Source organism: Sparus aurata, chromosome 16, assembly GCF_900880675.1.
Source record: "Sparus aurata chromosome 16, fSpaAur1.1, whole genome shotgun sequence".
In the NCBI taxonomy this organism is placed as follows: Eukaryota; Metazoa; Chordata; class Actinopteri; order Spariformes; family Sparidae; genus Sparus; species Sparus aurata.
In genome coordinates, this window is record NC_044202.1 from 10,195,346 (window position 1) to 10,222,531 (window position 27,186).

Consider the following 27,186-nt stretch of genomic DNA (forward strand, 5'->3'; position numbering starts at 1 on the left):
TCTGCTGTCCTCTAGTGTCAGATCAGATCATTGCATGTTGTGAGGGCAGATGACCATTCATCGGCGTCTGTCTCCATCTAGTGCGCAATGGGAAGCACGCATTTTTTACGAGCAGAGAGGGGGGGGTAGAAAAACAAAACATGCCGTCATGCAATTTCTACGTGCGCGTTCATGAGTGAAACCCGTGATCTGTGCGTCAGCTGTCAAGCCGCACAACACGCATGCACACGCCGCGGTGCTCAGTCTGTCTCCGTGCGAGGTTTGTTTGGACAACGAATGAATCGGAAAATGCACATAGAGACCCGGAACACTCAAAGTGCGGTGACTGTACCGTTGCTCCCATCGAGCTGGACCGAAGCGACTCGCTGACAGGGGAGTAGTTTGACTCAGGTTTATGTTTGTTAGAGGTGGAGGAGGAAGGTGAACAGGTTTTCCGGTTGCAACGTTGCATACTTGCTAATAAACTAGCATCGGACCGTTGGAACCAACCGGCATCGTTAGCTTAGGCTAGCAAAGCAGATGAAGCCGCACCGAACGGAAGGAAATGCGGCGCGAGCTCGTCTTTGATTTGCTTTTAATGTGTCGTTTTTAAGCACTCGTTGGTGTATTTAAGCGAAAAAAATGTTAAGAGCGTCCCTCGGGTGAGGTGACAGGCGAGGAGGTGGCGAGGTTAGGTGGTTCGGATAGTTATGAGCAGTTTCCATTTTACAACCAAGACCTCCACACTGAGCTCGTCGCTGGACGCTAAAGGTTCGCCGGTCAGCGTCGACGCGGCCAACAACAACAAGGAGTGGGCGCTGGGAAGCGATGTGTTCCCGTGCTGTCACGAGATGAGCCCCATGGACGAGGCGATGCAGGCTGGGATGTCCTCGGTCCAGCCGGGACTGGACGGACACCTGCCGCTCCTCCACGCCAGGCACCACGGCGCTCAGGGCGGACTGCTGTTCGACCTGAGCTCCCCGACAGCCTACCTTGACAGCGGCTCCCTGGAGTACAGCGACACCGACGGGAACAACGCGGGTCCATTGTTCGAGAGGAGGAAGAGGTCGCGGTCCAACAGCTCCAGACACCGCTTCAGCGAGGTGGTCACGGAGCTTGGTCCGGAGGAGGTGCGGTGGTTTTACAAGGAGGACAAGAAGACCTGGAAGCCCTTTCTCGGGCATGACTCGCTTAAAATCGAGCTTACGTTTCGGAAGTACTGTGAGCTGAACCCCGGCGGGGCAGGCTCCCAGGGTGGCGGCGAGGAGGAGGAGTGCGGCGGCAATAACGGCGTGGAGAGCAGAGGGCTAAATGGCGCGGTGCCCGTGGAGACGAGGACCAGCAGTGTGCACGGAGGCCGGGGCTCCCTAGACACATCCACCGTGTCTTCAGATGAGAGGGACCCTGACAGCATTGAAATCAACGTTGAGCCTGTCTGTGTGCGGGGAGGGCTCTATGAAGTGGATGTTAAAGAAAGGGAATGCAATCCTGTTTACTGGAAGCGTGAGTATCATAAAAACAATCAGGTGATCAATGTCTATAAAGCCTTATTATTGCTTTGCATCAGTCACAAGTGATGTTCCTTCACTCACTGGCTGCATCACTGAGTGCATGTCTATATGCAATAATTCCTCTACCTCATATATTCTTTATATTCTGCAGCATTATGACTGGCAGCATGCAGATTAATGACCCACAGCCCCTCACAAGTCAAACAAACTAGCAGCTCATTCACTCATCCTTTCATGCTGACTCCTGCATTGTTTTTGCCGTTTCTCTCACATGCCAAGTAATTACTTACTCTTCTCTGGACATCTCAAACAACCCAGGAAGTCAGTCAGTGTTGGCCAGAACGGATGTGTGCTAACTAATTCATGGATGTTTCCAGGAATGGAGCAGTGGACAAATGAAGGCGGCCGCTATAGAAGCCTCAGAAAGCTGACCTCCATGAATGGGTTCATGCGTAGCTGGTTCTTTTGAAGGTTAACGCCAACTGACGTCTCAAGAAACACTTCTTAGCCCGAACGTTCACGCTGTGGATGTACAAAGTCCTTTGTAGTCAGCTCAGGCCCTCGGCATGCCTTCACAGCTCGGCATATATACGTAGTGTTGTGTTAACACTGAAGACCCTGGTTCACTACATGGGAGGTGGAAACTAATACAAGAAGAGATTGTTTGCAAAAGAGGAGAGAGAGAGGCCAGTACATGTAATGGGAGATGTGGAGAGGAGAGATGTTTATATACTGTAATCCAGGGAGTAAAACTTACTTAAATACAAAAGAAGTGAAGGATTTGGTCAGTGCTTTGGCATGAATTTGTAATAGTTTTATGTTTGAATATGTGAACAAGGCAAACAAAGTGAAAAGGTCCCTTTTCCCCCCTATTATCTTCTCCAAACAGACCTTAACAAATGAGTAAAGAGTACCTACTGTGAACCTCTATCACTGTGTCTGTCCCGTGTGTCTATCTCAGCGTCATGGTGGGCCTCTTTGGCTGTAGATAAGAAAATGCTTACGTGTCTTTTGTATTTGTCCAGATGAGCAGTCTCACTCTGTACAGAAAGTAGGCTATTCCTAGACTTAAAACCGCAAGTACAATCTTATTCACCAACAGAGATTCAGTTAATAATTTCACTCAAGACTGTAATCAAAACTGGCCTCGCTCCATAAGCCTCTGAGACGTGGCCCTCCTGGATTTTGCCAGACTTGTTGAGTGAAATGGAAATCAGTTTTTAAGTAGGCCAAAACTCATTCTGAAAAAGTGATGCACTGCTAGAGAGTGGCTATTGTATCACTCGTGTGAGGGGGATACAATGTGCAGCCCATGCCTTCAGTCATGATGACAGGCGAATTAAAAATAAATCAGGAAACAAATACAGGACTGTACGTCAGCGAGCTAGACAGCTATTTCAAGTCACAGACGTGAGGATATTCACGATCACCCCAGTTCTTTTATTATCCCTATAATAAAAATTCACCAAGCTGAACTCAATGAGTGTTTTTTTTATCAGGATCCACATTAAAAATCTTTTATTGTCCCATTTTTAATTGTGTGTATCCTCTAGCACTACTTTATATGAGACATTCGCAAAACTCATGTTTTAAAGTGTATTAAATCCACATTTCTTATATCCATGTTTACTAGCTTGCAGTCGTGCTCTTCCCTGCTGTTGTTGTTGGCACATTGCTTCATATCTTGGCATCTCACTACCGTCTTTAGATTAGTGGAATTGTGTGAAACTATTGGCAGGAGGATGTACCATTTCATCCAGACACTGTATGTGTGTCATAAACAAGCGCACACATATATAATAAACAGCTGTGTAACAATTTTAGGGGTCAAAAACCCCTCAGGGATCCTTAAAGAGCAAATCGAAGTATAAAATGAGTGGAAGAATGCTTGCTCCAAAATATCTGTCCCCACACTGAAGTCACTGTTTTGTATGGCAATCCATGTTATCTTTTACTGTCTCGCAGAACAAGACCATATTCCAGTCATGAGAGGCCAGTGGTTTATCGACGGTACCTGGCTCCCGTTAGAGGAAGAGGAGAGCGACCTCATCGAGCAGGAGCACCTGAACCATTTCCGTGGGCAACAAATGCAGGACACCTTCGAGACAGATTTGGTGGTCAAGACCGTCGACAGCAAAGATGGTGAGAGAACGGGAAAGGGGAGAGCAGAAGAGTAAGCGTATTGTTTTTGGTATTGTTTTAGGAATGACTCCACATCTAGAAAATGATTCAAAATGTATCAGCACTGAAGTATCTATTCCGGTAACTAAAATCTGAAAAAAAAACTTAGTTATTTGATTCATTTTAGCTAGATTTGAAGGTGAACATTTTGTGTGGGAATTGAAATCCAAGGCTAAAACGTTATTGCTCATTCAACAAAAAGAAAAAAGAATTGAAGACTTCTTCACTGCTGCATTCACCAACTCTGCAGCATTTTTTATCCCAGGCAGGCAGCATCTTGTAAAGGAGCACCTTTTATAGTGCTATGTGAGGGAAGCGAGGAATTGAAATGCTCCAATAGGTGTTATTGGCAATAAATTCCATTTAAAAGTAAAGTCATGGCCTTCAGTATAAAGCTAGAAGAAAAGCATTGTGCAGTCATAAACAGTGAATGATGTGACAGCCCTGCCCGCTTTAGTATCGATGCACGGTCAAGAGAAATGAATGACGCAGGTGCCTCCATTCACTTGAGCGTCGGTTTTTGCCGTGTCACGCTCCCAATGTAAAGCAGGTGCAGCTCGTACATTCTGGCACGTCTCTGTCTCGCAGGGGGCTGGCACAGGCGAAATGTAGTACACTTTAGCTGTGAAAGGCAATAAGAAAGAGGTCCTTTGATTCAGCAGTCTCCTTAAGGCAGCCAGATCCACAGGACCTTCACTGGTGATGAATGTGTGGGTGTGTGAATGTGGCAGATAAATAGAAAAGGAGCACAGAGGGAAAAAAGGTGCAGTTAAAAGAGAAAATATTTAGTCTGCATTATAAAAACCGAGTAAATAAGAGTGTGAGAGACACGGACACATGCATCACAACATCACCTTTCCAAACTGGAACATTATGCAAAACATGTAAATCTTCCATATAAATCAATGAACCACAGTGATTTATCGAATAATTTTGGAATATACTTGAAAAATGCTTGGCTATAATCTGGTGTTTCATCAACACAATCACTCACGGTGCCTAAACCAAAGCTTGAAATGAAACAGTACCTTCGTCATGTGTCTATTGTCTCCTTGTATCAAAATGAGTAAACTTTAAGTTTAAACTTTTAGGTCTCCTGGTCAGCAAGCATTCGTGTACATGTACACACTGGCACTAAATGGTCTGTACATGGAAGAGGGTATATAAACAGTCACAGAGGACAGAGGGATCACAGTTAGATTATCTGCAAGCCAGGTGTGTGAATTATAGCACAAGGGCAAATTGGTTGGAGGCCGCTCTCTGCTGCACGACATATATATCATATAACCCTAGCTTTTCCTGTGCGTGAGCTGCAAAGTTGAATGGTGCCTCATGATTCTATATATTAAATATGTGAATTGACTGCATTTATAGAGGGCTTTTCTAGTTTTACTAATCACTCCAAGCGCTTTACAACACAAGACAGCATTCTCCCATTCAGACAATCATTCATACACTGGTGGCAAATGCTACCATGCACACTCACATACTGATTGAAAAGCCCAAGGACACTCAGACATGTAGTCTACAGAAGCCAGGCACTGAACCACTGACCTTTCCGATTAGCAACCACTCTACCTACTGAGCCACGTCCTCCCTATACAAATACGTACATACCCTTACAACATATGGGATTATAGTGATATTTTTACATGTTTGTTTAATGCATGGAACTTAGAAATATTATCGAGCATCTGCTTAAAGCCCTCCTGCTGTCTTTGCTGGCAGATTGTTTTGCACTCCTATATTTAGCAGAGCGTTAAAGCAAAGCGAGTGATAGATCACATTAATTCACCCTGTTTCAGTCTATATTGCAGGGAGCTTTTAGAGTACAGTGTTTCATCTTGGAAGCAATAATCCTAAGCACTAGAAGCTATAAGTCGTCTACCTTGAACTGCATTACAATAGATAAATGGATCATGAAGCCAGTGAGCTGCGTGCGCCCTGACATTACTGCAGTACACACATTTCTCCTGCTATCTCCCCGTCCCCGTCTCTTCTTTCTCCTTGTGCCTGAGTAGCTAGCTGAAACTAAAGGATAGGAAAGCACGGGACATATGGTAGACATACTAGCGTGCTATCTATGCAGGCATAGCATCCAGTGATAACATCACAGTGTGGGCAGGACAAAATGTACATTATGTCCTCGTCCTTCATGATCCATATCTGCTTTTCGCCTTATTCTTCAGGAATCGTTAGAATCAGAGGTAACATTGCTTATCTAGTCTTTTCTGCTAAAGAAATATTTTAAAGAAGATCAGTTTTAGTGCTTTAGTCACATATGAACAGTGGTACTTTTCACAGTTGTTCGTTCACATTATCAGAAGAAATAAGGATGATTTGATGGCTTTTGTGAAATAACAAATTCACATATGTTTGAGTCAGAAAGAGCTTTTCTGATCAACATTTATAGTACTTATATATTTTTTAACAGTTTTCTTAATTTCCCTCGCAAATTCATCATCCCCAATGAATTGTTTTGTGTTACTGTTTGAAATTTTATTAAAAGTGGCTGCAGATGTTTGATTGTGAACTTGTGGTATCAGAGCAGCTCTTATATCAGTTACTGAGGCTGAAATGGCCCCAAGGGCATCACAGTTGATCGATTATATAAACTGTCTTAATCTTCATCTTTCAATGGGCCAACTTTGATCACAAGATATTTTTTCGAATCAGCAGGGTGACACTGTCGGATGTTGAAGCCATACTTAGGATAATGTCATGTGCAATTTTCAGAGAACTTTTATTGAATTAGAGGATCCCGTCTACTCACTTAAAGGAGAACTTCGGTCGATTTAAACATGCAGCTTCATTGCTCAAGCTACCCTTGACTTGCGAGTACCAAAGACGCGAACAAATTTGGTCCAGCCATTACAGAGCTCCGTGAACGGAGATGTAGCATTGAACGCTAACTGCATGGGGTCAGAACTTCACGCTGTGTTTTAAGCATCTTAACATGCTCCACATCTCACACCAGAAGTTATGCAACATCAGCAGACACCTTAGCACACAGCACTGTAGCGTGTATGACTCAAAATGAATAAAAAAGTAGTTAAAATAGTGTGTTTGTGCAAGGAGCTACTTACCTGTTTGTTGACATCCGCGTCTTCCGGTAGCTAGACCAAACTAGCGTATCCACCGAGTGTGCACTTAACAGGCTTAACAGGCTATTGTAAGGCTCATGGCTCATGACAGGTTGTAACATGGAGATGTACATTATGAACATACACACGAAAATGCTGGAATACGTTTACGTCTCCGCCAGTGAGGGAGTAAGTGCACGCTCGACGGATTGACTAGTTTGGTCTAGCTACCGGAACACACGGATGTCAACAAACAGGTAAGTAGCTGCTTGCACAAACACACTATTTTAACTACTTTTTTATTCAGTTTGAGTCATACACGCTACAGTGCTGTGTGCTAAGGTGTCTGCTGATGTTGCATAACTTCTGGTGTGAGATGTGGAGCATGTTAAGATGCTTAAAACACAGCGTGAAGTTCTGACCCCATGCAGTTAGCGTTCAATGCTACATCTCCGTTCACGGAGCTCTGTAATGGCTGGACCAAATTTGTTCGCGTCTTCGGTACTCGCAAGTCAAGGGTAGCTTGAGCAATGAAGCTGCATGTTTAAATCGACCGAAGTTCTCCTTTAAGCTTCCCTGATTTGTTTGCGTATGTGTAAAGAGCAGTAAGCCTGTTGTGAAGACTATAAGGTGTGTGGCTTTACTGGGTGTGTCCCAGTCTGTCAGGCCTCACAGATGTCAAGGGAAAATAAAGCCAGCAGGCTGGGCACTGTGTCATCTGTCAGCATAACATGTTTGGTATTTCGGAGTTATAAAGGCCCACACAATGGTTTGTGTATGCTACATATTCAGCTGCATATTTATTTACCCAGCAGCTGAGGCTTGGAAGACGGTGCTTAGAAGAACCGGAAATTGCTCATCTGATAATAAGCTCTTATGTTGTATCTATTTATTTCTTGTGTGATGTTAGACTTGGTCGTGGGTGGTATTTAAAACAGCATATGTTTGTTTGAAATCATCAGGTGTGTCGAGTCTTTCACCCTTAATCGGCATGAGCTTGTCTAAACCTGCTTCTCATAGTGAAGACAATCCCTAGATTTGTTTGGTCTGATCTGGAACTTGAAGGTGACGGTACAGTCGTGCCTTCAAGTGACCACAAGTCATGCAGTGTGATCTTAACCCCAAGTAGGGCTGCACGAAAAATCGTTGAAAAATCGTTAAAAAATCGCGATCTCGATTCACACATACATGTGATCTCATTTCCACACATGGCGATTCTGAAGCATTTTATATCTCGAGCTGAATCACAAACAAATGCTCCCAGATTTTTTGAAGCGCCCCCAAACGCAGCACTGCCGAACCTGTGGTAAAGCGTCTTTACAACACGTGATTCGGTGGAGGGAGCCTGCCTGCAGTTGAGTGTTTGGAAGGAGTGAGTGAGAAGCCGTTTTTAGACAGGGCAGCAAGCCGCCAATCTGCCCGTCCTTTTGGCGGCTAGGTCCGCAGTTTTAGACAGAGGGCGGCAAATTGGGGGTCTGTTTTGGTCCGCCGATCCACCTCGCCTGCTAGATGGGCAACTGGACAGCCGCTGAGATCCAGGAGATGCTAGCGTCTCCTGGCTTTTGGAAAAGGAGGAATACTACGCCTCCGTTTTAGAAAGCCGATCACAGCAGCTATCACATATCACTTAGCCAAGGATATGGCCACAATAAACACTGTACAACATGAGGATTAAAGGATGCCCTCTCATCTTGGAGATTAATTTTTTATATTTTTTTACTTTTGTAAAAATCATTTCTCATCCAATGATAGAACTTCAACAAAACAAAAAAAACATTGCTTTGGCAGAGGCATAGTAGTATGCCTCTGCCATACTACAATGTTTTTTTTTGTTTTGTTCAAGTTCATCAGTGCAATAAACATTTTGTGAAAAAAATCGTGCCAGAGAATCGTGATCTCAATTCTAAGCAAAATAATCGTGATTCACATTTTTTCCAGAATCGTGCAGCCCTAACCCCAAGGATGGTCATAAACTGCAAACTATCACACAGATCAATTGATCCTCAGTACATCCTTATGAGGATTCTGTGTAAAGTAGACATTCAAGTCATTAGGGAACACCTATTTCTGAGTGGATCTATACGCGCTGTAATGTCCAGATGGACTTTGCTAATAGCTTTTACAGCAAACAAACTTCCTGTGCACTCAGCAGGTTTCTCCCCCTCCTCTGCTAAGAGACACTGCTGACATTTGCAAGTCTGATGTCTGTGTTATCACGGAAGGAATGATTAAGTCAGAGCTGAGCTGAGACTTGTGGACTTCGCCTATTTGATTAACAAATGCAGAGGAGGTCTTTTTGCATGTCTGATCAAGACGTCCATTTATAACCAATTGACTGATTTGATTGAAAGAAAAGCAGCTGCAAGGATCTCATTTTTTGGATAAGTGGATAATAAAATTTGATGTGGTAGCCATCAAACCTCATGACACAGTCAAGTTATTATTATCAATGTGAAAAACAAGTCATCTTGTCAGTGTAGGATTTGAACATTGTTTAGTCTGGGTAATTGAAGCAAGATTAAATCTGCGTTAATGTAAATACAATGACCAGCCGTGATTGTATCACTTTTAAATGAGAACTCCGGTTACTTGAACATGAAAGCACAATTACTTTTTTATTCCTTTTATTAAGCTACAATAAATTGTGATAACGTCCTATGGTTTTCTCTACAGAAATATTGTTTTGAATCACACATATTTTAAAATATTCTTGCAGATCTTTGTGTTCTTGTAGATGGTATGTTCCTCCCACTATCGGTGGAATTCTGTAAAACATTTATAATACACAAAATATTTATTACACATTTTATTGACACCAAGTAATGATACCATGCTTCCAGGAACCTTTGCACTTTGTGGTGTTGGATTTTTGTGTTTCACTTCTTTGCAGAAGGTCTTAATATGTTCACTAATTTCTGGCCACAGAGGGGTGTTGGGTGTTTTGGCCTTATATTTATATTTTTTGGTGTGTAAATGATTTACACTTGTTTGGAATTGGTCCTTTGGCTGATAGCTGCAACATGTCTGTGATGGCCATCTCAGACTGTCAAAGTTACATCCACCGAAAGTGCTTGATTTAGCCACTGAGGGTGTGATTGTAAGTTTCTGAAACATTATGGAAACGGGTCCTGCAGAAATAGACCTGATTGTTTGATGACAAGATCCTTTTTGTAACCAGAAACAATCAGTTAAATTATTAGCCAATACTTCTTGCTTGCAGTTCCTCTACGTAAACTCCAAACTTCCCTCTCCAACCCTGGCTCACATTTCCACTTCTTGAGAATTAAGAGGGTGACTTCTCCTGAAGCGAGACGCGTTTCTGGTTGAAAAATGATCTCTTTGATTATCAAGATAAGAACGTGTTGGCAGAAATTGTTCCGTAATATTGTCAGAGACTTGGCCTGTCATTGGCAAAAGACGCCCCTTTAGTGTACTTAACTTTTACTGTCGTAGTTGCCCTAAAGGCTTACACTGTAGCCATGTCACGGCTGTCATTTAGGCAATCTGCTGGACCAATTCCAAAGTTCTTTGCACGTTTGAATTGTTTGCATCCAAAAACATGTAGATATAGGGCCCGGGTTTAGAAATACAGAAATTACCCTTTAATGTCATGTAAAACACAGTAATAGCTTGTATTATTTTCTTCCTATTTCAGTCATGTATTGTGTGGGAAAAGGGCCTCTGCCTACCATATTGATTAACAAGCAGAATGTTTCCCCTTATTCTGTCTGTTAGAAATAGCAGTGTATTATACACATACACAAAGGTCTTCTAAGAAGTGGTTAACTTTGTGACATGTTTAGTCTTTACAGTGAAGATAGATTTCTGTAATGAGTGTAACACAGATGCTACCTCAGTCATCTTAGGCATATGTCAAGCAGCGCTGCACTGGCCTGTTACTTAACCACCAGGTCCTGTCAGTGACCAGTACAGGCTCTGTGTCCAGGGCCTTGAAGTGGTAACCTGATAGCAGCGCTGCTTGATAGATTGGCCTGTTAAAGAGTGATGACAGCGGTAGCCTGTGTGACTGACACCAAGGTAATGGCCATTACTCACTCTCTCTTGGTTGTTAGTTCTCTCCCACCTGCCCCCTTTCTACCTCCCTTTTCTGTTCAAATGGAGTGGATATCAGACGAGTGCTAAAACTACATGTCACAAGCGCAAACGCTGCCAAGGTACTGTAAAATGCCACGTTCTTTTTTTTTATTTCTGCTGTACTAGATGCTGCTAGCTTGTATCCTCTCCTAGTAGAACCTAGGTCCTTATGGAGCTAGATTTTCCTTTCTGTTGTGGTTCAGACATGTCCAATCTTAATATTTAGAACTAGACCTAGGCTCAGTTAGAAATGGTTGTATTTAAATGGATTTGGCTGCTCTTCCAGTTTTCCATTGCAGCCATAACTGGGCCTAGTTGCTAGAACTCCTTCCTTTGTGCTGTGGCCCAGAGTTTGGTACTTCTGCTGTTGCTGCTTTTTGAGGAAATCTTTGCATCTGTCTCTCATCTCCTTGTTGGAATAGTGAGTAGACACTACCGGGGCAGGACCCCTTATACCGGTGGATGTGAAATAAATAAGCTGGTCCTCAAAAAGCCACCCTTCTCTTCCCCCTTTTTATCTCTCCAGCCCGGTCTCCAACTTTCTCTCTCATTGCTTTCTCTCTATCATCCCTTCTGGCAGTATGACCGTCATTAATGAACCACCAGCTCTCGCTCTAAGGCCAATGAACAAAGCTCTCTGTTGAGAGCCAAGCACAAGTGATGAGCTGAACAGAGGAGCTATTGTGGGCCTTTACTATAGCCCCCTAACATGGTGTGGAGAGTCGCCCTCTTAGAGGTCCATCACTGTCCTAGTTTTGGGTGTATTGAACCTCATTAAAAATGCTGAGCATAGAAATGTACACTCATAGTAAATCCAAGCCTACATACATCTGAAAAAAGACCTTTTGATTTTACTACCTGGGTTGTGACTAAGTAGTACACTTTTGACTTAAATTACTTCAACATCCCATTTTTGTCCCATTCTCCCTTACAAAAGTCCTTTTTAAGACTGTCAATGAAAACCTTATGAGTTTCTTATAATTGTTTATAATTGCTCTACAAACCAATTTATTGAGTTTGACCAACCCACCTTTTATGTAATTGTTATCTTTTACTAAGCTTTTAAACATGTTTACAATGCATTACTAACACTTAAATAGCCTTAATATAGCATAAACATGTGAGTACTACTAACGCTTATTACAAGGACCTCAATTTCAAGCCTTACTGGGAAAGTGGCTGTTATGTCCTTCATGTTATAGCTAAGAAGAAGTTCCTCAGAGTCCTAGACCAGCATCATTACACACTACATGATTACATGAATAGTTCCTTCATTTATTTTCTTGTCTTGCATCTTTTCTTTTTAACTTTCTGCTTCCATCCTCTTCCCCAAACTCTCCCACACAAATTTTCCTTGTTTCTCTTCCTCTTTTTCACCCAATTCCTGGTCACATTCTTTACCCCTCATCCCTTACTTTTTATCCATCTCCTTCATGTTGTTTCCCTCAGTAATTCGCCCTTGCAGCCTTAGAGAACTGCCTCAGTAAACCCTTCAACCTCTCCTGGTTGACTGCCAGCTCCTCTGTACACTTTGATCCCCTTCCTTTCACAAGGCATTGCCTTTCATTGTAAAACAGGAAGTGTCCTTGCACAACCCCCAAGCACCACTTAATCTGACTGGCTACGTGCTCACTTCTAATCTAAATCCCATCAAATTTATATTTTATATTAATGAAGCCAGCTGAATTGAGAAATTTGACAGTCTCAGTTCTTTCTGGACTCCTGTTTTACAGTTGCTACAAATAAAGCTCAACAATCTGAAGTGGCTTCATCCACCCCTGTATGATAACAGTGTTGCCACCATGAGGTAGATGAGGAAAGGAGGACACTTTAGACTGTTCTAAATGAAGCCAAACTAGATGATTTGTTATATTCTGTATGGTGGTAGAGGGTTAAGCCTATGTTTGCTTTGCTGTTGAGTGGTTTTATTTGAGACTCTTTAAAGATCAATCGAAACATGCAACAGAGGAAACTGTGTTTGCAACTGTATCTTCTGAAGTTCCTCATGAGCTTTATTCTTTTATCTGACTAGAAAAAAATGACATCCTAGACTTTGTTATTCCTCATTAAACTTGTGCCCTTTACTCCGACACTCAAGTTACTCTTGACAAACCCTCCTTCCGGACCCTTCCGGTCCATGTCTGTCTCCTGTAGAGATAGCCATTCCTTTTTGTCCTCAACCAAACTGGTCTCAGCTAAGGTATTACAGCTGCTTGGCCTTGTATTACCCAATGGTCATGCTTGTCTAATGAAGAAAATTAGCCAGCCAGGCGGCCACAGAGGCCCTTCTAAACTCCACCATGTGACACACAAACACACATGATATGTGTCTTGTTTTATTAACTTACATGGGAAGTGGAAAGAGAAAACCTTTTGACATTCAGTAAGTCTTTGGATCTCAACTGCTTCTTGAAACACCATAGTCAAACATGACATCTTCTAGCATTTTGCATTATTTGTGGAACTATGCTGTTACAAGTGTCAAGCAAACAAAATGGTAGTCTGGAACATCTTTATTTTTCCAATTTCTTTACCCTGACCCTTAAAAGGGTTTAATCTCCAGATTGGTTCAGAGCAGTACAAAGAGTCATGACTGTGCTCTGGACCTCTGCCAAAGTCTTCTACCAATCTCATCCAGATGAACTTGACTGTGCCGTACATTTAAAGGACATGCCGCAGAGACATAAATAACTCTGATGTCAACCAGTTTCATTTACCACTTCAAGCTTCTGGAGAAAACGTTGTCTCCTCTTTAGTCATACCTCTGCTCTTACTTGCCCTCGTCACTGCGATACAGCAACAACATGGAGAAAAACTGAACTGAAGATTAATTTAGAAATCAGCAGTGTAAAATTGCTTCACCATGATAATGTGCAAGCAGGACAGACAAGCAAGAGCTGAAATATGCAATCATGGTGTGCGATAGTTTGATGTGTTTTTCTTTCCAACTGCAGATCAATGCTCCAGGGTGCATTTGATTGAGCTGTGTGTATACCGGTAGATCGATCCTAGACTTGGGCTTTTCTGCACCACATTTAAGATGATCACAATTTGGGATGATTCTTACAATGTTTGTCAATCTCTCTCTCTCTGTCAGTCTCTCTCTCTGTTCTTTCCTTGAAATGTGTAATCACAACCCTTTGTGTCGGTGAACCTTCTCCTTCCTGATTTTTTTCTCCCTACTCGCAAAATCTGCCACACCACCTGCCCTCCTCACTTTGCTCTGTCCATTCATTCGCTCACTCACTCCTCTCTCACTGCCCTCCTACAGCCATCCACAGTCTGAAGCTGAGTCGGACCCATGTGGATTGGCACAGCGTAGATGAAGTATACCTCTACAGCGATGCCACCACTTCCAAAATTGCACGCACTGTCACCCAGAAACTGGGCTTCTCCAAAGGTTTGTAATGTACACACTGTCATTATCTCTCTAATAAGGGCAAAGAGATCCATGATCATACTTTGCATGTGTATTTGCACTAGTGTCAATACTGAATCAATATGAAGCCCACTGTTAGAACAACTGGCTTAAATCATTGCACAGACCAAGTGGATGGTGAAACATAATGGATGTAAAGCATGTCCTTCATGTTTTTCTTCAAAGCTAGCCACACAAAAGGTTAAATAGGGTCTATTCTTAGCTAAGTCCTGTCCTCCAGGTTTCGAGGAAATCCATTCAGTAGTCATGTATTCATGTTGACAAACCAACTAACCAGCAAACGGACTTGGGTGAAAACATTGTCCCCTTTGGCAGAGATAAAAATGAATCATGTATAGAATCAAGATTTATAGATAATCTTTTCATAACCGCATAATTTCTCTCTGAATCGACTCGTAAGGTTAATTTGCTAACAGCTGGTAATTAGTAATACAGCTGTAGCTAATGTGAATGTCATTAGTTTAGTAGGTATTTTGTCATAAACCAAGATATTTGACAAAGTAAAATTTTGACCTGATGATGCTGCTAGATAAACAGAGGATCTCCAAAGTTTGTACTAATCATCATGTGGTGATTATGAGTGTCTATACCAAATTTCATAGCAATCCATTGACTAGTTGTTGAGAAAATCCAGGCTGGATCAGAACGTTGGACCTACAACTACAGACCAACATTGTCATCCATAGGCCTAGCATGGCTAAAAAACTTGCACTGCTTCCCTGCACATCACAAATGATAGTGCTGCATTCACTGTGCAGTCACTTGCTATTATTAAACAGTTTAAACATGGCTGGGTACAGTTCAGTCTGCTAACTGGATTAGCCCAGAAAATCATGCAGTGTCCATCTGCCATTCTGAGTAGCTAGCTTTAATGAAATGGCCCAAGTGTAACTGAAGAGTTTGACCCCATATCCAATGTTTGATCTGTATGGATGATTCCAATCTGATTTCCCAGCGCTACAGTACATTTTCATCTTCTGCTTGCAGATTATAAGAGGAGGTGTTCACACTGATTGTCTCAATCTCCCCTGACACACAGATGCTCAGTGATGGGAAATCTCCTTAGTGTTATCCAGACAGTGGCGGAGTCCATTGGCTCCTATCGCCTTGCCGCACAGTGCATGACTGGACCAGACTACAGATTCTAAATTAGGACACACACTCAACCCTCAAGGCACATTACAGCATCAGAGACTCTGCCGCAGTCACAGCAGGACTTTATGTCTCACCCACTAACCTCTTTGTACTAAATAGCACGTTACTTAAACAACATCTCTGAGATATTTATAGCCTTGTAGTGGAAATGTGCACATTTTAAAATGCAGCACAGAAAATACTCATATTTAAATACTTGTGCTTGTTACTATGTATTCATTTTCTTATTCATTTACTGTACAAAAATCGCAAACAAACAGCTAGCTACAATAAGTAATTCTCCAATTCTCCTGTCTTCTGTCCTCTTCTAGCCTCCAGCAGTGGAACACGACTGCATCGAGGTTATGTTGAGGAGGCCTCACCTGAGGACAGACCTCCTCAGACTACACATGTTGTCTTTGTGGTTCATGGGATTGGACAGAAGATGGACCAGGGACGCATCATTAAAAACACTGGAATGTGAGTTTTTAAAATGATGATTTGGTTAAGGTTTCGCTTGTATGCATAAAATGTTGTCCTCCCATTCCATCAGAATTCGTAAAGGTGATATGGCAGGCTCAAATTTTTTCAGTCACGGATGGTGTGAAGTTTATTTGTTCACTTTCTCTTCTGTCAGTCTCACACTTCTCATTCTGCTGTAACACGTAACAGTGATAATATCTTGTTTCTTTAAATGGTTGTTCCTTTAGGTGCCGTGGCATTTTCTCTGATATTCTTGGCCTTGTTTAAAGGCTTGCTGACAATGGGTTTCAGATGTGAACCTGTCTGACAGGTTCTTGTGATTACAGATAACCAGTAGATTGGATAAATGTATACCTAGTTATGAGGTGTTCGCATCTCCTCCCTCCATCTCTCTCACTCTTTGTCTTCTCCTGCTGTTTTTCCACTTTATACTTTGTAGTGTAAAATTGCCTGCAGTATACTAGCCAAGAGAGAACAATGATCCGAAACTCAAGGGAACAGGGAAACACATTTTCCTGATGCATTGCATTCATTGAGGCTTCACAGCAAAAGGAAATACAGAGATAAATATGCAACACAACATAAGGCAAAATATTTGTAGGAAACAAAAAACACTGCATCCTAATATTGTGTAAAAATCCAGATAAAATGCAAGCAATTTATTGTAAAAGAGTTATCCACATTTTAAGCCTGTACTTTCATGTGTGCCAAATATAGCTTGTGTTTGAGCAGCATAAACAAAAGTCAGTTTACTCCCACTTTATCAGGGTGCTGGCACTACTTTCAGACATGCATATCTCACAGTTTTGACACATTAAACCAAAACTGTCAGTGTAGCTTGATACCTGATTCTTTAACCAGCCCATCAACTTCCTTTTGCTTTTAAAGGCTTTATGTTATCATAAGAAACACAATCATTTGCAGATATTTGTGTAAAGGCAGAAATGAAAAGGTTGCAAAGAGAAACCTGACAAAGCAAGTTTTCTCTAGCTGCAGCTCATAAGTGTATCGGCCGATAAACACAGAAGGCTGTCTCTAGAGCCATGCTTTGGTTTGTCCATTTTAAGCTACAGTTAAAACATTGGTGCAGTCATGCCCTAAGGAACAACGCTGTGTTTCCAGCATATTTGATATACTGGTCAAACCACGTAATTACAATGAGATGCACATTAGGTTTTTTTTTCCCCCATAAGCTTATGATGTGAACAGGGCTGTAAAATGCTGGATTATCATTGTGAGCATCGCTACCCTTGTGAAATTATTAATTTCACTATCAATATTTGAGCCATTTGGTCTGATAACATTGTGAAAGTCTAGGAGGACTGTACCATTAAGTTGGATCTAATCGTTTATTCCTTTTCCAGTTAGTAGAGGGCGAAAACGGAAGTTCAGAGCCGCACAATGCTAGGATCAGAGTGATTTTACACCAAGGAAGTCAAACTTTTTTGGCTTTATGTGCCACTGAGCAGCTTAGAAATATATGGATAGAGCCCCACCTCCAATGCTGTATCCAGATCCATTGTTACAACATGGTGAACTCAATCTAAGCTAACCAAAGCACAACAATTCTTAGTTTCAGGTAATTACACACTAATGAAATCATAACTCTGGATATTATATTTCATATCTGCCATCCAATCCTCCCAAATCCCCCCAATCCTATACCTTAAGCTAGAAACAGTTCTTTTCTTCTTTCTGTCTTCATGTGCTGGTCTGTGGAAAGATATGTGTGACCCTGAGTGGCACCGCTGCTCTGGCCCTAGTCGCTGAGCATTACAGGCAGTAGTACAGAGTGTGCCGACTAGAGCCTTGTGTGTCTCTGTGTCACAAAGTCATCGTCTGGCAACAGCCCGCAGCTTAGGCCGGCTAAGCAGGTAAAGTAGACCAAGTCAAGCTGCAGAGAACTTTAAGCCTCACTACCAGCTCCCTGTGGATTACAGCGTACATGCTTTCCTCAAATGAGAGGAAAGATCAAGCTGACACTTCTAGCAAGTTCCTTGTTTTGTTTTTATTTAGATCGTGAATTGATTTCAGCTCAGAGTGTTATCAGCGGCACTGAAAGAGGCAATTGTGGGGGGTTTTAGGACCTTATTATGCTCTAAATAAAAAACAGAATGTCTGTCTTTTTAAATCCTACTTTAGCCGAAGCTTGAAGTCAAAGCTCACAGCCCAATTAATGCCGAACTAAAAGCCAAGGAATCTGTGTACATGCAGCTCTGAAAGCCCTGTAATGTAGCATTCAGCCCTCTGAGCATTCAAGTTCACCTGCAGACACACCAGCCTGCATGTAGTACAGTCAAAACCTACATTAGCTGCCCCATTACAGGCCAGTTACCTAAAAGCTACTCTCAGCCTCCATTTACTCATGTCAACGCCCTGCCTCAACCTCCCTCTCTTTGTGTTTTTCGTGCCAGCTAATGCTTCCCCATATAGGACAAGTAACATTGTAATCATTGTGTGTGTGCTGCATGAGGGAAGCTGCTGCATCAGTGAGCAGCAGAAGGGGCGTCGCTCTTCTCTTCCCGACAGTCATTAAAGTGCATGAGAGAAGTGCAAACACAGCCTCCCAAGTCAGTCTTTAGGAAGGCCAGATAAACGTGGAGGAAGTTAATCATCCATTCAGTATTTGTCATTATAATCCACTGCTATTCAGACAATGTGATGATGACATTGTTTCTAAATCAAGCACTTGTACCCCCTTCTTTGTAGCTGAATGTTTGGTCATATTAACTAATGTACACCCAGAACTAAACACCATGAGCTTTATTGTGTCTGTACAGGCTGAGGGAGGGTGTGAGGAAGATGGAGGAGAAGCACTTTTCGGAGCACAACGACGAGCATGTGGAGTTCCTGCCTGTCGAGTGGCGCTCCAAACTCGCACTGGATGGAGGTCAGTATCTTCTTAGTATCTTAGTCTATATCTGCACAGTGATTACAGTTAAGACCGGCGACCTGCTGCTCGCCACACTCTTATAGTTTTGTAAGGCAGTTTTGTAATGGTTTGTTACACACAACCGTCTGGAAAGTTGCCCTTGGTGTCTAGGCAAACCATGTCTGTCATGTCACAGGCTAACTTCAACCAATCAGATCAACTGTAGGAAAGTGCTACCAGCAGAGCCAGTTGGGAAAGCAGATTCTTAATGAAAACAATCAAGAGAAGAGCGAATACATCTGTAGAAAGCCCTTCAATCCCGTTCTTAACTCTTTACTGCTCTTTTTCAACAATGAATACTCCCCAGTTCTGATACAAGTGATGCTAACGCAGCATCTACACTGACAATTTTAGGAGCCGCCATTTTATTTTCAATTGCTTCCCTCGTTGGTCGTTGCATCTAAACCACACCCATAGCTACCAATCATTCCTCATAGGACACTGATTGGTCCAAACTACTGGGGTTCAAACACAAGTGCATTGCTTAAAGCTTAGCGAGATGGTTTCACAGGATTACATGATAAGATGATCTCACACCTCCAACTGCTTTGCGAGGTTACATTAGAGACACCTCTGAAAGTAAGGTTGTCAAGTTCATTAATATCTCTGACAGTGCCAAGAAATAGTAAACATTATTATCTTTGTAAAGTAGAGTTTATGACTTTTATTGCATTAATTTGCATTAGGTGAGGACTTCCGGTTAAGCCATGCTCGTGACAGACGCCTAGTCAATCGCTCCGTATCAGTCAGTATCAAAATACCTCCAAACTCGAAAACTTTAACTTGAAAACGAGGAATGAGAAGGAGGAAACAAAAAAGAGACGATTCGAACCAGACAGAGAGAGTAACTGGGCAAGAAAAACCCAAATATAAAAAACTAATGGAGCCGACCGATGAGGAAAATGGCGACCTGCTAGCTAGCGGAGATGGCGGTGAAGCTAAGGACAACAAGCTAATACAGAAACTGTCTGCCATCTCAACTAACATCCGTGATTTCCCAAACGACATTCACTCAGCTATCTCCGATCTCAAGGTTGACTTAAAGAAAGACTTTAAGGACGAGCTAGCAACGCTGAGACACGAGCTAACCCAGAAGCTAGCCGACGTCGGGACCAGGCTCCAGGGTCACGACCTGGCGATCACCGAGGCAGAGGAGCGCATTTCGGATATGGAAACAAGCGGCGCTGCAACTAAAGAGGCTCTTTTGAGTCTGCTGAGAGAGCATCACAGGCTGCAAGAGAAAGTCACCGATTTGGAAAGCAGGTCTAGAAGAAACAACATCCGAGTTTATGGAGTGTCGGAGGGCTCAGAGGGCGACTCGATGATAAAGTTTATGGAAAACCTGCTGACCACAGAGCTGGCTCTCCCCGACGGTATGTCCCTGCAGATTCAGCGGGCTCATAGAGCTCTGACCCAGAAGCCGGGACCTGAAGCTACACCCCGGTCTATTGTGATAAACTTTCAGCAGTATGACGTCAAAGAAACGGTATTGAAGCTGGCTTGGAAAAAGAAAATCCACCTGAACAACAAACCGATTTTCTTTGACCATGATTATGCATACGAAGTGATGGAAAAACGCAGAGCCTACGGGGGAATCAAAAAAGTGCTGAAAGAAAAAGGCATTCGCTTCCAGACCCCATTTACGCGGATCCGGATTCACTGGAGCACCGGCCCACGGACCTATGAGGACGCACACTAAGCCGCACAGGAGCTACGGGCACGGGGGATGGAGGTGTCCGCTGCCAGAGTGGATCCAGCCCCCAACTTAGAGGAGAGGATCCAGAAGGCGTTCCCGTGGCAACGAGTGGCCAGCGGAGGAAAACGGATGCAGACTCGAGTGAAAGAAAAACTCCAGGAGTTCAGAAGACCACCAACCCAACTCTAAAAACACTAAAATCCTGCGCAGATTAATATGCTGTGAGTAGACTGTTAAACAAGGGAGGTGATCTGTTCCTTTTTACTCTCTCTCTTTACTTTAAAAATAATTTGTTGAAGTTATTGAAAAAAAAAAAAAAATTAACTGACTGAACGGGTAATGGTAATGTTGGACTAATAAGTGGACATGGAGTGCACCGGCTGGTTAGTCACTACACCACTAAGGAGGGCCCCAACCACTCAGGAGGGTTTTTTCCCACCACCCACCAACAGGGACCCTAGAGGGACAAAGATCCCTCAGTCACAGGAAGTTCATGTATTCATTTCTGTTATGATGAGTGTAAACGCTTGTCTTTGTTCTATGTTCAGTACAGGGGAGAAATGTTTTTTCTACAAGGGAAATCTGTTTTCGTTAAGGTTAAAGCATCATACAATTACAGAGATAAGCCGACACATACAGGAACCAGATAATGAAAGTAGTGTCTCTAAATGTGAATGGGCTTCGTAGCCCAGTCAAACAGAGCAAAATTCTTCTTAAATTAAAAAGAGAAAACATAGATATTGCCTATCTGCAGGAAACCCACTTGACGGAAACTGAACATGAAAAACTCAAAAGACAGGGGTTTAAATATGTCTTCTCCTCCTCAAATGGATCTAAACATACTAGGGGAGTAGTTATTCTAATCTCAGGAAGGGTGACATACGAACATATGTCTACTATTAAAGACAAGGAAGGTAGATTCATAATGATCCGTGGGAAAGCTGATGGAAATTTATTTACCCTTTATAATGTATACATCCCTCCTGGTTCAGAACCAAATTTCTATACTCAAGAAATTGAAAGGATCGCAACTGAAGCACAGGGGACTTTAATATGCGCAGGTGACTTTAATACTACATTTAACCCGAACCTTGACTCAACAGCGACAAGAACGTCCCGCCCCCAAAAATTAACAAAGAAAATCAATTTACTACTATCAGAAATAGGACTAATTGATGTTTGGAGACACCTAAACCCATCATCCAAAGACTATACCTTCTATTCATCTCCTCACTCAACATATTCTAGAATTGATTATTTTTTAATATTTGGAACAGATAGTAGCAAAATACAAGATTGCCATATTGGAGCAATGGACTTTTCAGATCACTGCCCAATCTATTTGTCCCTAAAAAATACTTATAGAAGGAAGCTTTCGCATTGGAAACTAAATCCTAGTGTACTCAACAACGATAGGACAGAACAATTTGCAAGAGAAATTCAAGAATACTTGGCGTTTAATGATAATGGAGAGGTTTCTCCGCCCATACTCTGGGATGCCTGTAAGGCAGTAATGAGAGGGAGGGTGATTGCAGTGACGTCTTTTCTTAAAAAACAAAAAGAAGTAAAAATTAAAACACTCCAGACTGAACTTAGAAACCTAGAATCTGAACACAAAGAGTCAACAGACCCAAATAAATAATAGAAATAAAGAAGAAAAGAAATCAGATTGAAGAGTTATACTCCCAAGAGATTCAAAAGAAACTGCTTTACACGAAACAAAAATACTACGAAGGGGGCAGCAAATATTCAAAACTATTAGCATACAAGTTAAGAAAACAACAGGCAGACAATGCAATATACAAGATAAGGGACCCAAAAACTAAGGTAATTCACCACCAAATTCAGGAAATTAAAGACTGTTTTAAAGCATATTACGAAAAATTATATTCTCAACCTCAAGTTAATACCGACCAAAAAATGGAGTTACTACTCGAATCCTTAAATCTACCAAAACTTACAGAAGAAGAAAATAAAAGATTAACCTCACAAATTGCAAAAGAGGAAATCTATTCGGCTATCTCAAGACTCAAAGCCAATAAATCCCCAGGTGCGGATGGATTCAGTTCAGAGTGGTATAAGAAACTGAAGGAGGTTTTGACACCTGTTTTATTAAAAACATTCAACTGGGTCCTGGCTAAAGGGGAAACCCCTGTATCATGGAAAGAAGCGATTATATCGGTTATACCTAAGGGAAAAAAAGACAAATTAGACTGCGCAGATTACAGACCTATTAGTGTGCTTAATTTGGACTATAAATTATTTACTTCAATTATTACTAAGAGACTTGAGAAAATCTTACCCCGTATAATCAATATGGATCAAACAGGTTTTGTTCTTGCACGTCAGACACATGACAATATTAGAAGATCTTTACAAATTATCAGACATATAAGTCAAAACAAAATACAGGCCATTTTAGTTAGTTTAGATGCCGAAAAGGCTTTTGATTCGGTTAGATGGAAATTCCTATACAGTGCTATGGAGAAATTTGGTTTTGACCAGGTAATTATTAATACATTAAAAGCCCTTTATGATAAACCATCTGCTAAGCTAAAAATCAACGGGGAGCTTACGGACTCATTTCTGCTGGAGAGATCAACAAGACAGGGCTGTCCCCTAAGTCCAATCTTATTCGCAATTTTTATCGAGCCATTGGCACAATGGATTAGACAGAACAACAAGATCACGGGTATAAACATGGCAGCAGGAGAACAAAAGCTGGCCCTCTTCGCGGATGACGTGCTTGTTAGCCTTTCAAATCCAATAGAATCTCTGCCAGCGTTGATGTCTATTTTAGATGAGTACGGGTCATACTCAGGGTATAAACTAAATACGAAAAAAACCCAGGTCCTTAGTTTTCATTTCGATCCCCCTCAATGTCTCCGCTCCATTTACCATCTAGACTGGGACAAGAGTTCTATAAAATACTTGGGAATTCTCCTTCCCCTAGACATATCAAAAATTGAAGAAATTAACTATGGCCCACTCAAAAAAGAAATTATAGCAGATATCAACAGATGGAACTTAATTCCCTATCTAAATATCAGTTCTCGTATAGATTCGGTTAAAATGAACATTTTACCAAGACTTTTATATTTGTTTCACTCAATACCAATTGGGAAACCAGAATTATATTTTCGAGAGTGGGATAAAATTCTTTCCAGATTTATATGGGCGGGGAAGAAACCAAGAATAAAATATAAAACCCTACAACTACCAAAAGAGAAAGGAGGTTTAGCCCTCCCCTGTTTGACAAATTATTATAGAGCAGCTCAAATTAGGCCATTAGTGGGATGGTGTACACCAAATTATAGATCAAAATGGAAAGAAATAGAAATGGCAATGGGAAAGGGACCACCAGTTAATAACTTAGTTGGAGATCCTTCATTAATTAATCTCCTCCCAGACCCCCAAAACCCATGGATATCTGGCTCTTTGACAACATGGGGTGAAATTATAAAAAAATATAATTTGAAGAGAGGAGCCGAAATGTTTAAATGGTTTGCATATGATCCAGATTTTGTGCCAAATAACTATGACACAAGGTTTAAAAACTGGACGGAAAATGGACTTACGGCCTACTGCACACTCTTTGATCAGGATAAGGTTTTGAGCTTCCAGGACTTAAAAGAGAAATTTGGTCTGCACAATCAAGATCACTTTAGATATTTACAAATTAGGGATTTTACGAGCAAGAAATTCCCAAGGGATGTTATTACAGGGAGGGATGAAATTCTTATCATTTTTCAAAGAGCCTACAAGAATGTCACCCTCCAAAAGATAATATCCAAACTATATTCCGCTCTTCAAAATCTTAAAAGTGATCATACTTTGGACATTAAAGAAAGGTGGGAAGCAGAGGGAGGCCTCACAGTCTCTCAAGAAGATTGGGACAGGATCTGCAGACAACAGTGGTCAGTGACAAGCTCCCCCTCCTGGAGGGAATTCAGTTGGAAAAATGTGACTCGATTCTTTCGTACTCCTGCACAAATGACTAACTACTCAAATCAGACTGCCTGTTGGAGGTCATGTGGGAATACCTCAGCAAACCATTTTCATATATTCTGGAACTGTCCCTCTGTGACTCCATTTTGGAGAGAGATCATTGGAGTCCTGGAGGCTGTTTTTAAAAGGAGAATGTTTTTAAATTTCAAAGTCATGTACCTGTGTGATCTGGATGGCCTTGATCTTCCAAAGGGAGACAAATACCTTCTGAGAGTGTTGCTAGTGGGTTGTAAAAAGGCCCTGACCCAAAAGTGGTTTAAAAAAGACAAACCAACAATTAATGAATTGATTGATACCATTTATAACATATATGTTATGGAGAGAATTACATTCAAACTCAAAAACCAAGCTGATATTTTTGAAGAGAACTGGTTGAAATGGCTCAACTACGTGTCAACTGTAAGACCTGATTTCATATAGATCACAAAGACAAGGCCAAACTCTTGATTAAGAAATGTTTTGCTCCATATCATCAAGAAACATCCTTTTATGTATGATGTGCTTCACTTAATGAACAAATCCTCCCCATGTCATGTTATGTTTTGTTACATGATTACAGGCTTTGTCATTAAACTGTGATATTGGTGTTTTGTGTCTGTAGATACGGTTGACTCAATCACACCGGACAAAGTGAGAGGACTGAGAGATCTTCTTAACAGCAGTGCCATGGACATCATGTACTACAACAGCCCCCTTTACCGCGATGAGGTGAGTGTCAAATGCTGCCAGACACCTGAGGAATTCACTGTGACACCATTTCTCCATAAAACTTCTACACTCCCTGTCTCCCCAGATTACCAAGGGCCTAACCCAGGAGCTAAACAGACTGTACACACTTTTCTGCTCTCGGAACCCTGAGTTTGAGGAGAAGGGAGGCAAAGTGTCCATCGTGTCCCACTCCCTTGGCTGCGTCATCACTTATGACATCATGACAGGATGGGATCCGGTGCGCTTCTGTCTGCAGGAGCATCACGCTGTGGAGGAGGAGCTGGACCTGCGCTGGATGTCCTATGAGGAGAGGCACGTTTTAGAGCAGCTGCGGGTCACAAGGACGAGGTAGAGCTTGCTATTATAGATCTTCAATGACTTCTAACTTGGCGTCAGGGACTGCTGTAAGAATCCTGCAGAGATTATTATGGAGAAAGGGGCCAAGGTCTAAGGGAGGCATGAGACAGACCTTTTGATTTAAACCCGTTTTAATAGTAATTTGAGGCAGTAGTGAGTTTGGTTAGTATTCTGCTGCTAACCAATGAACTGCCTACATGTTTGTTTCCTCTCAGTATATCACATTTTTAATTCACCATCAGCACTCTTAATGTGAGCAAACATTACAAGCTGTCTATACCTTTGGAGCCACTCTCTTCTTCTATTGCAATATCGATACCTAGCAATTATCTCAGTGTGTGCTGCTCATCTCATGTTTCATTTTCAAGTGGCAAAGTTGAGATTCCTGTTTGCTTTGTGAGCAGAAGGGTATTGAAAGGACACCACTTTTAATATATTTCTTCTGCACCACCCATTGCCCTGTGTGTGCATTACTATTTAGTGTGTGCACCATTACCTTAGATCAACAACCTTTTTTTTCCAGCAGCCTCTTGTTTGTGAGCAGTAGTAAGATTGTTGTATGAATGGCTCAAGGACATGCACTCAGAACGTTTTCTACAGATGATGGGAGAAATCAGAAGAGGAAATTTATGACGTTTTTTTGCTTGTTTATTAACAAGATGTCTGCAGTTCTTGAAATCTTTAAATATCTTAAATGTAGTTTTAAGGCCTTAAATGTCATTAAATAGGCTCAAATCTGAATTTCTGATGTCTTAATTGCCACACATATGTTATCTAATTTCCTTCATCTAACTTTGATCTAGTTTCCTTTATGTCTGATACCTGTAGATGCCTTGATTAACATTATATCCTTTTCTCCTTTAGGTTAAGAGAACTGGAAAATCAACTCCTCACACTGGAGGCCTCTAAACCCTCAGCACCCCCAGCCCTCAAATTTAAGGTAAGATCCATTATGTGAATATGTGCTACATGACATTACTCTAGAACAATAAATAATTGGGATTTCCGTTGTTTTGTTGAAATGATATTTGTTAAGAAGGTCAAACAGTAGTGCTCGAATAGTTTTTGGGATATATTCAATAATCTTTCACATTTTCTCTCTCAGGTGGAAAACTTCTTCTGCATGGGCTCTCCTCTGGCGGTGTTCTTGGCCCTGAGAGGGATACGCCCCGGCACCAGCTGCCATCAGGACCACATCCTTCCCACCGCCATCTGCAGCAGGCTCTTCAATGTCTTCCACCCCACAGACCCTGTGGTCAGTCCCTCTTGATCGCTCCAGCTGTTACAGATGCTCTCTCTCACTCAGGGTTATGACAGCAAAATCTTTTTGTCTTTTCTTTTTAGCCCACACACGTTTAGGGTGTGATTTATGAGCAGGAATTTTCTGTTTTTACTGGACTTGCCATTTTCTGCTAACAGGAACCAGATTTGTAACCCACCCAGTCAAGATGTTTACATTAAAAATGTGCAGAAGTTCAGTCATTGATTTGTAGTTTGATTTCTATGTTCAGGCCTACAGACTGGAACCCCTCATCCTCAAACATTACAGCAATATTGCCCCTGTTCAGATACACTGGTAA

The 27,186-nt window shown here is 41.8% G+C and overlaps 1 protein-coding gene across 2 annotated transcripts in view; it reads left to right on the plus strand.

The window, feature by feature from the left end:
- Positions 1 to 214: 214 nt before the first annotated feature.
- The window catches only part of ddhd1a (DDHD domain containing 1a), a 32,075-nt gene continuing 5,103 nt past the window's right edge, over positions 215 to 27,186 (plus strand). The window contains exons 1-11 of one of the 2 annotated variants that reach the window (XM_030443981.1): positions 215 to 1,482; positions 3,456 to 3,632; positions 10,828 to 10,929; positions 14,121 to 14,249; positions 15,755 to 15,902; positions 18,686 to 18,795; positions 25,143 to 25,249; positions 25,335 to 25,597; positions 26,471 to 26,546; positions 26,712 to 26,861; positions 27,118 to 27,182. In XM_030443981.1, the coding sequence (XP_030299841.1) occupies positions 690 to 1,482; positions 3,456 to 3,632; positions 10,828 to 10,929; positions 14,121 to 14,249; positions 15,755 to 15,902; positions 18,686 to 18,795; positions 25,143 to 25,249; positions 25,335 to 25,597; positions 26,471 to 26,546; positions 26,712 to 26,861; positions 27,118 to 27,182 (2,120 nt within the window). In that variant the 5' untranslated portion in view covers positions 215 to 689. The remainder of the gene's footprint in view (positions 1,483 to 3,455; positions 3,633 to 10,827; positions 10,930 to 14,120; positions 14,250 to 15,754; positions 15,903 to 18,685; positions 18,796 to 25,142; positions 25,250 to 25,334; positions 25,598 to 26,470; positions 26,547 to 26,711; positions 26,862 to 27,117; positions 27,183 to 27,186) is intronic. The other variant, XM_030443982.1, reaches the window with a different exon arrangement.